Below are 15,332 nucleotides of genomic sequence, written 5' to 3'. Positions count from 1 at the left end.
GAGCTATATTTCCCTATCACTGTCCGTGTACTCTCCCACACACTTGAGGTAAAAAAAACTCTCCCTTATTATGTTAACAAAAGAAAATATATCTGAAAGTCAAAAGAGCAGTTTGGTAACTGTGGGCAACATCTAAGTATCTACTTTGGCCTCACCAGTGCCCCTTGGATGTTCACGAAATTGATGGCGGTGGGCACAGCATACGTTCAGAAATTGGGAGAACCAGTCTTCCCTTACCTTGACGAATGGCTGTTGAAGGTGGGTTCTCCACAGTCTGTTGTGAACCACCTCCAGCTGACCGCAAATCTCACGTCAATTCGCTTTGACCGGAATCAATGGGAGACGCTCTCTTTACGCGGTTTATTAAGACCGGCAACAGCTTACAGCCATTTGTCTGGGCCTACACTAAATTGGGAGGACCCAGATTCATCATGACCTGTTCTTTAGCGTGCAAACTTTAACTGTACCAAGGGTTCTTAACACACTTGATTCAGAAGCGCCCTCTGGGTGTTTTTATCATTACATGTAACTTTGATGGCTTAAATCCAACTGACCTATAAACATGTTTTCGCCCAAACATAGGCGAGCTGCTCTAAAAAACAACAGAAAATAGACCCTACCGCACCAGCCATGTATACAACCATTTTGCTTGATTACCACCCTCTACAGCATATCTTACATTCCTGCCCTAAAGAAGTCCATGTGTATGGACGAAACGCGTCTGCTGCTCAAAGTCACCAAGATCATTGTTTAAACTTTGTTTGAATAAAAAGCAGAACTTTTGAAGAATATACTTGGACACGGATTGAATATTTTTCCATGTTTTGTGGTGCACCTTTGCTTTTGTTTCAATTGTGATACTCCTGTATTGGATCTCATTGTGGCAGTGGGTGCTTTGACAGTGTGCACACAGATCTCTGGGTATCCCCAATAGAGAGACATTACATTTGGGATAGTGTGTCAGGAGCTGTGTTCTATGGGGTTCCACTGTCATGTTGCTGGGGTTCACAACCAATGTGCCAAAATCACACCTGACTCCTTCGCAGAGGTTCCCTTTTATCAGAGGTTTCCTTTCTGGGTACGGTGCACTTTCGGGCCTTCCTTCAGGATCAACGAGTCTAGGACAATTGGACTATGATTAGACGTTTTAGCATCTATCCTGGATCTCAGTGCAGTGACTGATTTTTCTTAGTCTCTTGGCCTCCTGTATCCTGCTGCTTGACCATACCAGATGGGATGTGTAGGCTCTGCAATAGCATCTGAAGTCTCAGTAGGCCCAGCACCAAAGGAACTGGTCAGATTCCATTCAGGTTTCGAAGGAGATTGTAAAAGATCTGCAATGGTAACTGCTCTGTTGCAATGTGATCAGCATCAGACCACTCTCCCTACCACACCCAGAGCTGAAGGTGGTGTCAAACGTATCACTATTGGGTTAGGAAAGTCAACTGGGAGATTTGGAGATCAGAAGACTCTGATCTTCAGCGGAGACCCGTCTCCACAACAGCCTTTTGGAGTTGCAGGCCGTATGCCTTGGCACTGAAAGCCTTAATGCTGCTCATCGAGTGGAGACTAGTTCAGGCCCTCACAGACCACACCACAGTCATGTGGTATTGCAACAAACAAAGCATGGTAGGTTCTCTGGCTCTGTGAATGGAGGCTCTGTGCCTCTAGAACTGTCTTAATCCTCAGGGTACTTAACAGATTGTACACCACCTGGCTGGATCTTTAAATGCCATGGTGGACAAACTCAGCTGGAGATGCCTTGTGGATCACAAATGGCAGCTACATTTCAAAGTGGCCCTGGGTGCCCTACAGTGATGGGGAGAACCTTGGTTTGATCTCTTTACCATCACCGAGAGCGTGGAGTGTCAACTCTTTTGCCTTTTGGAGTTTCCAAGAAGACTTTCTCTCGGGGTTGCATTCCACCTAGAGTGGAGAATGGGACTCCTGTATGCTTTCCTGAAGTTACTGCTTCTGCACGAATTCTGAAGAAGATCAGAAACGAATAGGTCAAAGTCATACCAGTTGTTCCGGAATGGGCCAGGAGAATGTACTAACCAGAACTTTTGGGCATGAGCCTCTAACCGCCGTCAAGGCTGATGCTTCGGGAGGGTCCTGTAACAGCACCAGGCCAAGGTCCTGTACCCAGGCCTGCGCCATCTACATCTCCGTGTGTGGACATCGAGCTACAGCACTTGACTGCATTTGATCTACCTCCCACAGTAGTGGCTGCCATCCTAGCAGCTAGACGGCCTTCGACAAAGTCGGTTTAAGCCAGACGATAAGACAAGTTTGTGGCTTGGTGTAGCACACACAACACAGATCCATTTCAGGCAAGACTGTTGAATGGGATGATGTTTTTGCCTTGGGCCCAACAAGGACTTGCATTGGACACTGTTAAATGTTACCTGTTGTCCTGTTGAGCTTTGTGTTTACTGGACCAGCATTCCTGTTCAAATCTTCTGTTGTGATTCATTTACTCAAATTTGATCCACATGTTTCCTCTGGCACTTGTAGACACCCTACAGGTAAAAAAACTGCTGTTAGAGTAGTATCCACCAGAAAGAGCGTAATCAAAGGTTACTTCTTCTTCCAGGTAAGTGTAGTGATCATTCAGTAGCAGAAAAGCAACCTTTACAGCCATATAAATATGTGCATTTATTAGTTAAAATTGCATACCGCGTATCTGGCGATAAGTGCACACATTTACAAGACACTGTGGTCTAATTCGGTTCTGACTTTAGAGCAGACACACAAATTAATTGTAGTTTTCCAAGACCCAAGAAGCAGTATTTCCTCACTTGTCACTCTTTCTTCAGTGTCTATCATTTTGGAAGAACTCCTGGGAATTAAGTACAGTGGTGAAGAAGCTCGAATGATGCAGGACTGTGCTGTGACGCCCTATGATATGTTTGCTCTTGTGGCTTGTGCTCTGCCTATCTCTGACTAGTGCTTCCTGGTTTTAGGATGGAGTTTGGATAAGAGGTCTGTACCTGGAAGGAGCTGGGTGGGACAAGAAGAATGCGTGTCTCCTGGAGGCTGAGCCAATGGAGCTAGTGTGCCCTGTTCCATGCATCCATTTCAAGCCAGTTGAGAACAAGAAGAAAAGTGGAAAAGGTAACTTTTTGTCTTGACACGTACATGCACACATGCATGCACATACAACATACCATACCTATTATTATGAGGACTGGCCATACACCGTAATGCAGTGTGTATTTACTACTCTAACTCCACAAGCGCTTTGACAGTAAGGTAGTTTATAAAGAGGACCAATTTATTTATTTATTTTATTTATTTCAAAGGTTTTATATAGCGCTGCTGGACCCGAGAGTATCAGAGCGCTTTACAAGGAAGCTGAAAACAAACAATGAGGTAGAATAAAAAACAAGCAAGAAAGCGTTACATTGTGATAGTGAGTTCAAACATGTCTAATGCGGCAGAGAAGCATGGAAATAGAAATTAAAATGTATATAAATAAAGATGGAAAGGAGAGAGAGGGAAGTGAAGCGAGGGTGAGATAGAGTAGGAAGGAGTATAGAGGAGGAGGGAAGGGAGTGCATAATAAGAGAGAGAGGAGTGACCAGGGATGGCATGGTAATACTAAGTATCACGATACTTTGAACATGTATAGTGTCAGTGACATTAGATACCCCAGTATTTGTTGAGAAGCAGTATTTTAAGTTCTTTTTTGAAGAGATGGTAGGAAGGGTTGCAGCGGATATCCTTTGGGAGAGAGTTCCAGATTGTGGGAGCGTTACCAGAGAACGCACAGGATTGGGTCTTATGACATTTAAGTCTGGGTGGGATCAGGACAAGTGTGTTTGTGCTTCTCAGGGATCTGGAACAACCTGCTTTCTGAAGTTTTGTTGCAAGGTAGGAAGGGGTGTTTTGGTGGAGAGCTTTGTGAGTGATGCAGGCAATTTTGTATGTGGATCTCCCTTCTATTGGTAGCCACTTGAGATTTTTGAGGATGGGGGAGATGTGATCAAATTTTCTGCAATCGGAGATGAGTCTAGCAGCAAGGTTGAGGACAGATTTAATCGGGGCAAGATGGATTTTAGTCGATCCTGAAGAGGACCAGTGATTGGACAACAAGTTTGAAAATCTTCTGCTGGAATAAAAGGTTTAAGTTTTTTGAGGTGGAGAAGGGTGAAAAGGGCTCTTTTGGATGCATTTTTAATGTGGGGGATGAGTTTGAGATTTTGGTCAATACTGATGCCAAGGGACTTAACAGTATTAGAGGTGGAGAGAGGGCAGTTTAGTGCTTTGATGTCGTTTAACCAGAGTTGGATGGGAAGAGGATTGTTTTTAGGGGAGAAAATTATGATTTCTGTTTTTTTGGGGTTTAGTTTCAGATGGTTCAGATGGAACCAGGTATGAATTTTAGTCAGTGTCTCATTTAGGTGAAGGATGTCTTTGTGAGATTTGATCTTCGAGTATAATTGGGTGTCATCAGCATAGAGATGGTAACTGATATTAGAGTGGTTGAGGATGAGGGTGAGTGGTTCCATGAACAGATTGAATAGGGTAGGGGAGAGGATGGAACCTTGAGGTACGCCAAGTGAAACAGGTTGAGGTTTGGAGAGGAAATGGCTAAGTTTGATTTGTTGAGATCTGTTTTGTAGGAATGAAGAGAACCATTTAAATACCGTGCCTTCAAAACCGAATCGATCTTTGAGAGGGCTGAGAAGGGTGGGGTGGTGGACGGTATCAAATTCAACTGAGAGGTCGAGAAGGATAAGTATCGAGGATTCTCCTTTGTCAAGGGAACGATGAATATCGTCCATGATATTAAGCATAGCAGTTTCTGTACTGCATCCCTTTCTAAAGCCGGACTGGAAGACATCGAGGAGGTTGAATGAGACAATATGTTTCTCTAGTTGCGTTAGGACACATTTTTCGAGGGCTTTGGAGAGGAAGGGAAGGTTAGAGATGGGACGAAGGTTGTTTGGATCATTGGGGTCAGCTGTGGTGTTTTTGGGAATAGGCGCGATTTGGCCAAGTTGAAGGGAGGCAGGAACACAGCCTGTGGAAAGAGAGGAGTTGATAATTTTAGTCCATATAGGGACAATGGTAGATTTAAGTTCTTGAGCTAGTGTGGCGGGGAAAGGATCTTTGGAGTGTGCAGAAGGTTTAAGTTTGACAATGATATTAGTGATCAAAGATTCAGATACTGGACTGAAATCGTTCCAAGAGGCATTGTTTTTAGCGGGGGAGTTTGTTATATGAAAGATATTATGCAGGAGTAGATCAGGTAGGGAATCAGAGGTATCGGGCGAAGTGGAAGAAGTGATCGACGTAGAATTATGAGTGTTTGGAAGAGTGTGTAGGGTAGTGGTAGGTTGGGGTGAGAGAGGGAGGGAAGAGAAGGATAGTTCGATCATGTTGATTTTGTTCGTAAAGACGCTAGCAATTTCTTCGCATTTGTCAGTGGAGGCTAATATTTTAGGAGGGCCAGTGGATGTTTGTTTTTTTACAATATTGAAAAGTTCTCTAGGGCGGTTTCTGGCTTGATCCAATTGAGATCGTAGAAAGGAGGCTTTTTCGTTAAATATGTGTTTTTTGTACTGTGCTCGAGCAGTTCTAAGGATAGTCAGATTGTCCACATTTGGGTGGGATCTCCAGACCCGTTCAGAATGTCTAAGTGACCGTCTTTCATTATTTAGTTCGAAATTGAACCAGGTCTTAGGGGGTATCATTTTTTTGTTGTTTGAGTTTGATAGGAGCAATTTTGTCTAGTACTTCAAGAATAGAGTTGTTATAATGGTTGGTTAGGTCATTTGTGCTGTCAGAGAGAGGTGGTAAATCTAAGTGGAGTGTGGCTCAATGGTTAGAGCGGCAGACCCTGATGCAGAGTTCTGGCCAGCGACCAGGGTTCGATTCCCGCCTCGGCGGGGTCTCGGGCTCAATTTCCTCGGACCTGTTAATTCTCGCCTCGGTGCCTATTCTAATCACGGGCCCCACGCTGCAACTCTGGGCAATAGCTTGCTTAGCCTCCACACCGGCCCCAACAGCGCTAAGGATGCCTGGCTTCACCCTGGGAGTGCCCAGGAGTGGACACTTCACAGGGAAAGCCAGGAGGGGTTCCACAGCGGTATGAGTATCAGCGCCAGGAAGCCGCATAGGCGCCGCCGCAAGGTGACCGTCTGGTGACAGTGCGCTCTATAAGTACCATGACATTTACATTTACATTTAAGTGAGCCTTAATTGTTGTTTCGAGTTCGCCGGGAGGAATAAGGTGAAGGTTGCGTGTGGATTTTTTGGATAGTATATTGGTGGGGGCTGGGCGAGAGGTAGTTTTGGTCAAGGTGAAAAGGATGAGGTAGTGGTCAACCAGTCAACCGGAAAAATATTTGTGAGGGAGGCTAGATCGTTGTTTGTTATAATGGCATCAAGGGTGGCGCCTTTGTTATGAGTGGGAGAAAGGTAGAGTTGGGACATATTGGTGATGTCCATGGTATTATTAAGTAGGATGACAGCAGGATCAGCATTGTTGTTCCAATGGATGTTGTAATCACCGAGGAAGAGGTTATTAGAATGAGAGAGTGACGATTGTATGATAAGATCAGTCAATTCTTCTGTAAAGGAGATGTTGTTACCTGGGGGGTGGTAGATGATGTGTAACCGGGTAGTGGGGGAGTCAGGTATGGTGAGATCGGCGCAGAGGTATTCAAAGGATGAAGGGTCTTGAAGATTGACTAGTGAGATGTTATTTTTGGCTTTGAAAATTAAGGCGAGTCCACCGCCTGTTTGATCGATTCTGTCTTTTCTGATGATATCATAACCAGGGGGGATAAGCATGTCGAGTATGGGGGTGGAGTGGGGGGTGAGCCATGTTTCAGTTTGGACAGCAATATCAATGTCTTCACTGAGAATAGTTTCAGCAATCTCCGTAGTGTGACAGGAGGCAGATCTAAAGTTTATTAACATGCAGCAGAGGGGGGTGGGGACTGGTGGTGGAGAGGGGGGACACATGGGGATCTGTTTAAGTAGTTGAGGAGGTCTGGGGGAGGAGGGAGGAAGGGGGGATTGCTTGTTCCTAAAAGAACTGTAATAGACGACAGATGCGTCGGGTAGGAGGAGGATCGGCAGTTCGTCATCATGCAACGTAGGGGAGTGGGCTCAGGTGATTGAGAGGGGGGCAAGGGGGGCTAGCTCTAAGTTGTTGGGGGTTCTGGGTGAGGAAGGAGGAAGGGGGAGACTTCTGTTTCCTAAGAGAACTGGGATAGAAGATTTATGACTGAGGGGTAGAATGTACGACGGTGGGGGTGGAGAGATAGTTAAATTCGAGGGAGTGTTAGCTTTAGAGGGTGGTGGTGGAGAAATAGTTAGATTAGAGGAAGTTTTAGCTTCAGAGGTTTTTGGTTGAGTACCAGGTTGTGGTTGAGTGGATTTGTGTGGAGTCACAATTTGTGAGGGTTGAGTGGGTAGTGTGTTGGTTAAGTGGTTGTGAGAGTGAGGGGTGTTTTGCAGGTGATAGAGTTAGGCTGACAGTGTGTAGGTGTGTTGAGGAGGTTGTCAGTGTGTGAGGAGATGGTTTTTGAGAGGAGTGAGATGTCGCTTCTAATAGAGGAAAGTTCTAGGATGAGGGACCAAAGGGCAGGTTCAATGTTCGGGGAGGCTAGAGTGTGAGTTGATGGGTGCGGGGGGACAGTGTTTATTTGTCTGTTTGTCGAGTAAGGGTTGTTAAGTGGGGGATAAAATGTGGCGGAAAAGGTATAAAGCCTGGTGGGAGGGGAGGGAGTGGCATGTGTTATTGTAATCAGGGGAGATCAGGGGGGAGGGGGATGTAGGGGGAAGCGTTGTTTGGATGAATGTAGTGTTGCAAGGAGGGGGGATGTTGGTGGGGAGGTTGGGAGGCGAGGTGAGTGTAGCGGTGCAGGGTGACTTAGGAAGAGGTGCTAGGGGGGAGAGGTGAGGGTAGATGAAGAGGAGGATGTGGGGGGTAACGTTGTTTGGATGTAAGAAGTGTTACAAGGAGGGGAGATGTTGGTGGGTAGGTTGAAGGGAGAGGTGAGTGTAGCGGAGCAGGGTGACTTAGGAAGAGGTGTTAGGGGGGCGTGGTGAGGGTAGATGAAGAGGGGGATGTGGGGGGTAACGTTTGGATGTGAGAAGTGTTGCAAGGAGGGGGGATGATAGGGGGGAGGTTGGAAGGAGAGGATTGCGTAACAGAGCATATCGAAGTGGGAAAATGAGGGGAGGGGAGCAGTGAGGGTAGAGGGGGGTAAATGAGATATATAAGAAAATATAACTGCACTTTTAGTTTTTTGATACACTTGCTGGAAAGTACCTAAACACACTAGGGGGATCGGTCCTCATTACGCACTGGTCCTCACAAAGATAGTGTTTGTCTGGTTCTGTCTGACTGATACAATCCTCACGGCGTGGGTTATGCACCCCTCCCCCTCCGCGCACTCACATTCACACTCAAAAACCCAAAGGTGAACGTGAAGCTAGTTACATCTGGTTGTAACACCTCAACATATATTTTTTTAAACTCAGGAATTCACCTAAGAAACATACTTAAAGTGCAGTTATGGTAACAAAGTAAAACTAAAAAAAAATCCAGATTTGCTACTCATTGTTAGGAACACATTCTATAACTCGTACAACAGCCATAACTTGCACACAAAATACAATGCCTATGTCTACATAATATTTACTAAACAGCAGCATATATAAACAAAATATAAATAAAGAAAATACGTTAACTATCTGATCAAAAAGCAGACACCCTTTGTAATGGCAGGAGCGATAGAAGACCCACAGGGGAGGTATGTAATAGCATGGGGAGGCTCGGTAGAGCATCAGTCACGCTGGCAAATTGCTATGGATTTTTGCATCTGGCCTGGGAGTGTCCAACAGTGCAAGAATATTGGGAACAGGTGTATGAGGCGCTCAAGAAAATGTTGGATAGCACACTAGAGAGAGACCCCATGGTGGCCCTTCTGAGCTACACAGTGCAAATACCTAAAACATACCGGAAATTTCTTGCCATATCTCTACTGCTAGCTAAGCGCAGGGTGGCCTGCAGAATGGGTAGGGGGTGAGCTCCGAAATTTAAGGACTGGTTGGCTGATTTATTACACTGCCAGGAACAGGCATCCACGTACGCGGAGCTACCCTTAGACCTAAGGATATATGGGGGCCTCTTCAGAACTATTTTCTCCTGCAGGACTCAGATGATGCGGAAGCCACTCCACACTCAGCCCATGAAGGGAATGTTGCACCTGACTGTACGTTAGATATCCCAGACTCACCTAGTTAGTGCAGCTGCTCCTGGGAGGATGGATCCTAGTTGCTACAAGAAAGGAAACTGGTTTAAGATAGTATGTGGATAGGGTTATACACCATGTGCTGGTAGCATGTTTAAAATGTAACGTACCTGTACATATTATGTGTCAAACATATATATTATGCCTGCTGGATGCTCATGTTGTCTCATGCCAAAAGCAATCTCAATGAGAGTATATTGTGGAATTTATGCGCCCTGCTGTTGGGTTACAGAAATGTATTACTATGCTATATGTGAAAATCATAAATAAATGTTTTTTTAAAAAAATACTTTAACTAACCAAGAAATGATTTCAAATTCATAGTTGCATCTAAAAAATTGTAAGGGTTTTGTGATATGCAATCTCATCTGTAAGATGATTTACAATATTTGTAATTGTATCAGTTTCATTATGGGTGGGGTCATGAGCATTGCTTTTGATGTGCAAAATAACGTTGTACATTGGGGCCTCAAAATACTGTCCATCTGCCTAAAATATTGCTCTTCCAACATCTCTGCAAATCCCAGACACCTGTCAATCTTAACCTAGAAAACTAGTAATCTGGCTCCCAAATCTGTCAGTATAGTTCAAATATATAGCTATTTGCCCCCAAACTGCTCCACATGAGAAGTGTCTTTGTTTTAACCTGGTAGCTCCCACACCATAGAAGTGATCTTGTACAAGAATTCTGGTTCAGTCTGCTGTCGGTGACAGGAAATGTGTGTTTTTCACTCAGATACCAGCTTCTAGTTGCAAGTGTCAAAACCATGATCTGGAATTGCACATCAATTTTCTTGTTAAGCACAGTAAGGCGTTCTTGGAATCTAGATAAGGAGGCATATACTTGCTATTCTAACAGGTTTCTATCAGCATCCAGAATAGACTTTATTTTAACTTCCATATCACTTCAAATCACTAGAACCTTGATAGGATGTAACCCTTTTTCGGATCATGGGAGGGTTGAAGTCGAGTTTATGATAGGAGGAATGGAAGGGGAGCGCCCCAGGTGGCAGCTGGATCGCACTCTTCTTCTGAATAAGGATTGGGTTGCAGGGTTCAAAGAGTGGGTTATCAAATTTTTCTCAGTAAATAATAATTCAGCTGAACCCATCTCTGTCTGGGGAGCGTTTAAAGCAGCCGCCAGGGGTCAGATCATTGCGTTTTCCAGCAATAAGGCAAATAATCGCAAGCATAAAAAATATCCGCTCTTAAGAATGCTGCCGAGAGGGAATATGCTCTAAAGATCAATCAGCAGCCAAATCAATGGGAGCAGGCTAAAGCTATTTTAAGGGATTTTTTTACCTTAGAAGAGATAAATAGTTCAAGGGCCTTTCAGCAAAGGGTATATGAAGAGAGCCAATTGGCGGGGAAGCTTTTGGCTGACTCTGTTAGAAAGAAACAAGAGTCATCCTTCATTCTAAAAATTCGAGATCCTCAGGGTGGAGTAGAAACTCAGAGTTAAGGAATTGCTAAGGTATTTCTGGATCATTTTGAAAGTATCTACTCCACGGAGTACCAGGTGGAGGATACAATGATCCAGGAATATTTTGCTAGTATAGAAATTCCCAAAATCTCCAATTCCCGAAGTAATCAAATCAGGGATGAAATATGCATTATCGAAATTCACGAGAGTATAAGGGCAACATCGGGGGCAAAGGCTTCCGGACAGGATGGGTTCCCTATCGAATTCTATAAGGTATTTACTAAGGAACTTGAAGAACCTCTAAAAAATCTATTTAATTACATCAGATTAGGAGGAAAGGTCCCCCCAGAATTCAAAGAATCTACAATTATTAGCTTTGTTAAAAAGGAAAAAAATCCAGAAGATGTGAACTCCTATAGACCGATCAGCTTACTGAATTCGGATTACAAGCTATTGATGAAAATTTGGGCGCAGAGATTTGTTTTAGCAGCTCAGGAGGTAATCCATCAGGATCAGACAGGTTTTTATTGCGGGTCGGTATATGGCAGCTAATACGGAATTTCTAATACAGGCTCTAGATTATTTTAATATAAATTCAACAGCTGCGTGTATTTTAATGATTGATGCAGAAAAAGCATTCGATCTAGTTAATTGGTCTGCACTTTTTTTTTCACTGGGTCAATTTGGATTCCCTGCTTCAATTATACAAATGATAAATAATATCTATGAAGGGGCATCAGCCCAGATAATTATTAATGCTAAACATGCTGGAAAGATTAAAATTAATCGGGGAACAAGGCAAGGATGCCCATTGTCCCCCTTGCTTTTTACTTTTTTTATCGAACCTTTAGTAACAAGAATAAGAAACAACATTGCTATTTTTCCCCCCATCGTCGGGATGTCCAAATTAAAATTGTTCGCCGACGATATTATCCTATATTTGGCTCCTGAAAAACAAAACATCATGAGTCTTATGAAGGAGCTTAAGGATTATGAAAAAATAGGGGGGGTATAAGGTAAACGAAAAAAAAACGGAAGTTCTTGTTTTAAATACAAGTATAGATTTTCTTCCGATTTATCTTCAGCACCAAGCAGAAAAAAGGGACCCGATTAGATACTTAGGTATTTATGTGACCAGTGAATATGACAAACTTTTTGCCTTGAATTATACTAAAATGAAGATTAAAATAAGGAATCTGCTGGATCGATGGTGTTTGCTCCCACTGTCATTGATTGGTAGAGTGTCACTAATCAAAATGATTGTATTGCCATTGTTTATATTCTTATTTAGCAATATTCCAATTAAAGTTAATACTGTTTTTTTTAATGAACTCGAAACTATGATGCGAGGTTTTATTTGGAATAAAAAGGCTTCAAGAGTCAAACTTTCAGTAGTTCAACTGGCGATTGATCAAGGTGGCTTGGCTCTCCCCCATTTTAAGACATATTATGATGCAGCCTTTTTTGATATTGTGGCAGGACTATTAAGGATTAGGCAGACAAGAGATAATTTTTTCCTGGAAAAAATGATACAGGAAGCATGTTCTCAAATTCCTATCTTTTTAAAGACCGCTAAGCTCCCCAAGAAATCTAGATATAAGACACTAAAAGTGTATACAGCAAGATTACTGCTCCTTTTTAAAAAACATGGCTCTAACGGCTCCAATTTTTTGAGTTTGTCTGAATGTGCCAAAATGGGTCTTAAGATATCTTTGAATCATCTGAAAGATTGGGAACTTTCCGGGTTTAGGGAATTAAGACATTTATCTGTACAAAATAAGGTAATTAGCTGGCAAGAGATCTTAAATAGAATGAATAATTCCAGGCGACTTATGTTTTTAGAGTATTTACAAATGGTTTATTTTATTAGAAGAGAGATAGGTGGCCTGTTCATCTCTCCCTCTGCGTCGATAACAGCTTTGTACGGGGATAAAAATAAAGGCATAGGATTTTGGTATAAAAAGCTCTACTTTGCCAGCTCTTCTCCTATAATTGAGAGACATCTAGAGAAAATAAGCCTCTCGACACAATGTTTTCTTACAGATAAGGATTGGGAGCTATTGTGCCACCTGGGTAATAAAGCACTCCGGGCGGCCAATTACAAAAGAATGTCTTTTTTATCACGTTGGCTCGTGTATTACACCCCGGTGGCCCTGGAGAGAATGTTCCCAGAAGTTGTGAACAAGTGTTTTAGATGTAAAGCCATGGGACAGGGAGGATGGTGTCATATCTTCTTTTCCTGTCCGAAGTTGGATTCTTTTTAGAAGGGAGATATTCGTAGATATGGAGCTGGCAACTGGGAAAGTATTTTTACCGGAGGCAAAGGTGGCCCTGTTTGGCATATGCAAAGAGAGGAGCAGGTTTGATAAAACAGAAGAAGTATTTATTTTTATTTCTTGTGTAGTTTCACGGTCTTTAATCCCTCAGAACTGGAAATCCGGGGTGATTCCATCACATCTGCAATGGTTCAACAAAATGAGTAGAACATGTAATTTTGAAAGAGCTTATGCAGGTAGGGTAGGAGCCATTGAAAGATTTGAAAGAAATTGGAAACATTTTGAGAATCTGGAATTGCTGAAAGGAGGATGATAAGGAGGGAGAGGGGAATGTGAATTTTTTTTTGTGTGTATTACTGCTGCTTTATAATAATAGCTGTGGTTGCACTTTATTGCACTAACGCACTTTAAAAATTGCACTTTATTGGATTATATCTCCTTCGGGAGTAGCACTTTAATGCAGTTTTTGCACTTTGTAGCAGTGATACTGTTCACTAAAAATGGTTTTTGCAAGTTTTTTATAATGGACCCTTTCTCTTTTATTCCTGTCTTTTTAATCTAGTTTTATCTCTTGTAAACTGTCTGGAAATTATCTGATTGTTGAGAAATCTTGATGTGAATAATGTCTTTGTTATTTAATTCTGTACCAATGATTTTATTTTATGAATTCCTATTGCCTTGTTCAATAAAAAATTAAAAAAAAAAAAAAAAAAAAAACACAGTAAGGAATAAAGTTACGAACCTGTATCTCTAGTTCTCCAGCTCTCAAAGATTCCCATGCTTAAATTATTTCCTGACGTCAAACTGGTAACCCTCGATATACAATATTAGCATTTCAGTGTACATTACACTCAATAACATTGAACTTTGCATAGACCACACTGTAAATGGCTCAAACGTGAGCCAATCAGAGACAAGCGCACACAGCCCTCTCCCTGACAGACACTTTCATCTGCCAGATGTCCTAACCCATTAAGTGATCTATTCCCTAACTAGAGTCTCATGAAAGGGTAAGGGGGCATGTCGCATGTGAATCTTTGGAAGCTGCCAATACTGAGGAACTGGAGTTACAGATAAGTATCTTTCTCTCTACTCTAGTTTTGGATCTTTCATAGATTCAAGTGATTAAATGAAGATTACCAAAGCAGTCTATTGAAAAATTAGCAGAAGGTGTGTAGGAGAGTAGGGTCTGCAATCCTATGATCACCCAGATTTTTGCTTTTTGCTGCACTGGTTTACGACTTTCCCTGGCTGTGGGCCTGCTAATCAGACCCACAGCCTAGCTGTTCTCTCTATCCAAATTGTACTCAGGTACTGAATTGGCACTGGGCCCTCTCCAAGTCCCTGTACCCAGGGCTGAGGTGTACCCAGAAGTCTCCCAGGGGTTGAAGCATGTATTATGCCACCCCTGGGCTGACTAACTAAACTGACACAACTGGCTGCACGACAGCTGGGGCAAGGTGGTGTACTCACCCTTTGCTTTAGATATAGTATACCTATATCTAACCCTAAAATGGACACACAGATCTCCTATCAGTCACTCCTATGGCAGGCCTTAACAATCCTGAAGGCAGAGTGCTTGGAATCGTGTGAGATGGCGCTCTGGCATGAGCTGAGCCTGTCTGCGGCTTTCGGGATCCATCCCTTAGCCGTTTCCATGATATCGCATACCATATACTCTTAAGTGCATTATAATCCTCGCGGTTATATGCCAACTCTGGTATCGCTTTATCAAAACATGTCGAGTAAGGTGTCATACGAATTGGAATACTAACCCCTCGCCAATTCTGGCGACGGGGTTAGCATTCCACCCTTCTAGAGGGACACGACATGTATGTAACCCCTAACCCCGGTTAAAGTCAGACAGAGCCTTAGCATCCACAAAATGGATGCTGCCACCGAGACACAAGTCTGCCCTCCTGCTGCTGGGAGTCCTCCCAGAGCAGGAGATAAGGACAAAGGGTTTCCTGCCAGGGGTGGTGCCAGCACCGTCCCAGACAGGATTTTGTGTATTGTAGGTAGGCAGGGCTTCAGAGGAAGGTGACTGCACGTGGCACCCCGGTGCTCACTGTGCATAGGCTGGCTTGAACCAGTTCCAGGGACACTCCAGACCCTGTGCTGGGGAAAAGCCCGCCAAGGAAGTGGGTGTTACCACCCCCCTCCTGGTCCCACCCCTAGGGCAGGACTTAGTCGCGTGCCAGCCCCCTTTTCCCAGATAAAGGTAGGGACTGGCCCCCTTCCAAATTAGATCATCTTTGGAATCAAGATACCACTTTCCACGAAAGGACTTCACGATTTCTTCTTCAAGATTCTCCCTTGTGGCTAAGGAGTAGTCACCCTGCATCCGCAGGCACC

The 15,332-nt window shown here is 43.4% G+C and overlaps 1 protein-coding gene across 2 annotated transcripts in view; it reads left to right on the top strand.

Annotated features, from left to right (window-relative positions):
- The window catches only part of DNAH2 (dynein axonemal heavy chain 2), a 3,497,426-nt gene that overhangs the window by 3,436,989 nt on the left and 45,105 nt on the right, over window positions 1–15,332 (top strand). For both annotated transcript variants that reach the window (XM_078670326.1, XM_078670327.1), the window contains one exon: window positions 2,967–3,117. In XM_078670326.1, the coding sequence (XP_078526452.1) occupies window positions 2,967–3,117 (151 nt within the window). The remainder of the gene's footprint in view (window positions 1–2,966; window positions 3,118–15,332) is intronic.

The sequence above is a fragment of the Lissotriton helveticus genome, chromosome 12 (assembly GCF_964261635.1).
Source record: "Lissotriton helveticus chromosome 12, aLisHel1.1, whole genome shotgun sequence".
Lineage (NCBI taxonomy): Eukaryota > Metazoa > Chordata > Amphibia > Caudata > Salamandridae > Lissotriton > Lissotriton helveticus.
This window is presented reverse-complemented; position numbering and strand designations above follow the sequence as displayed.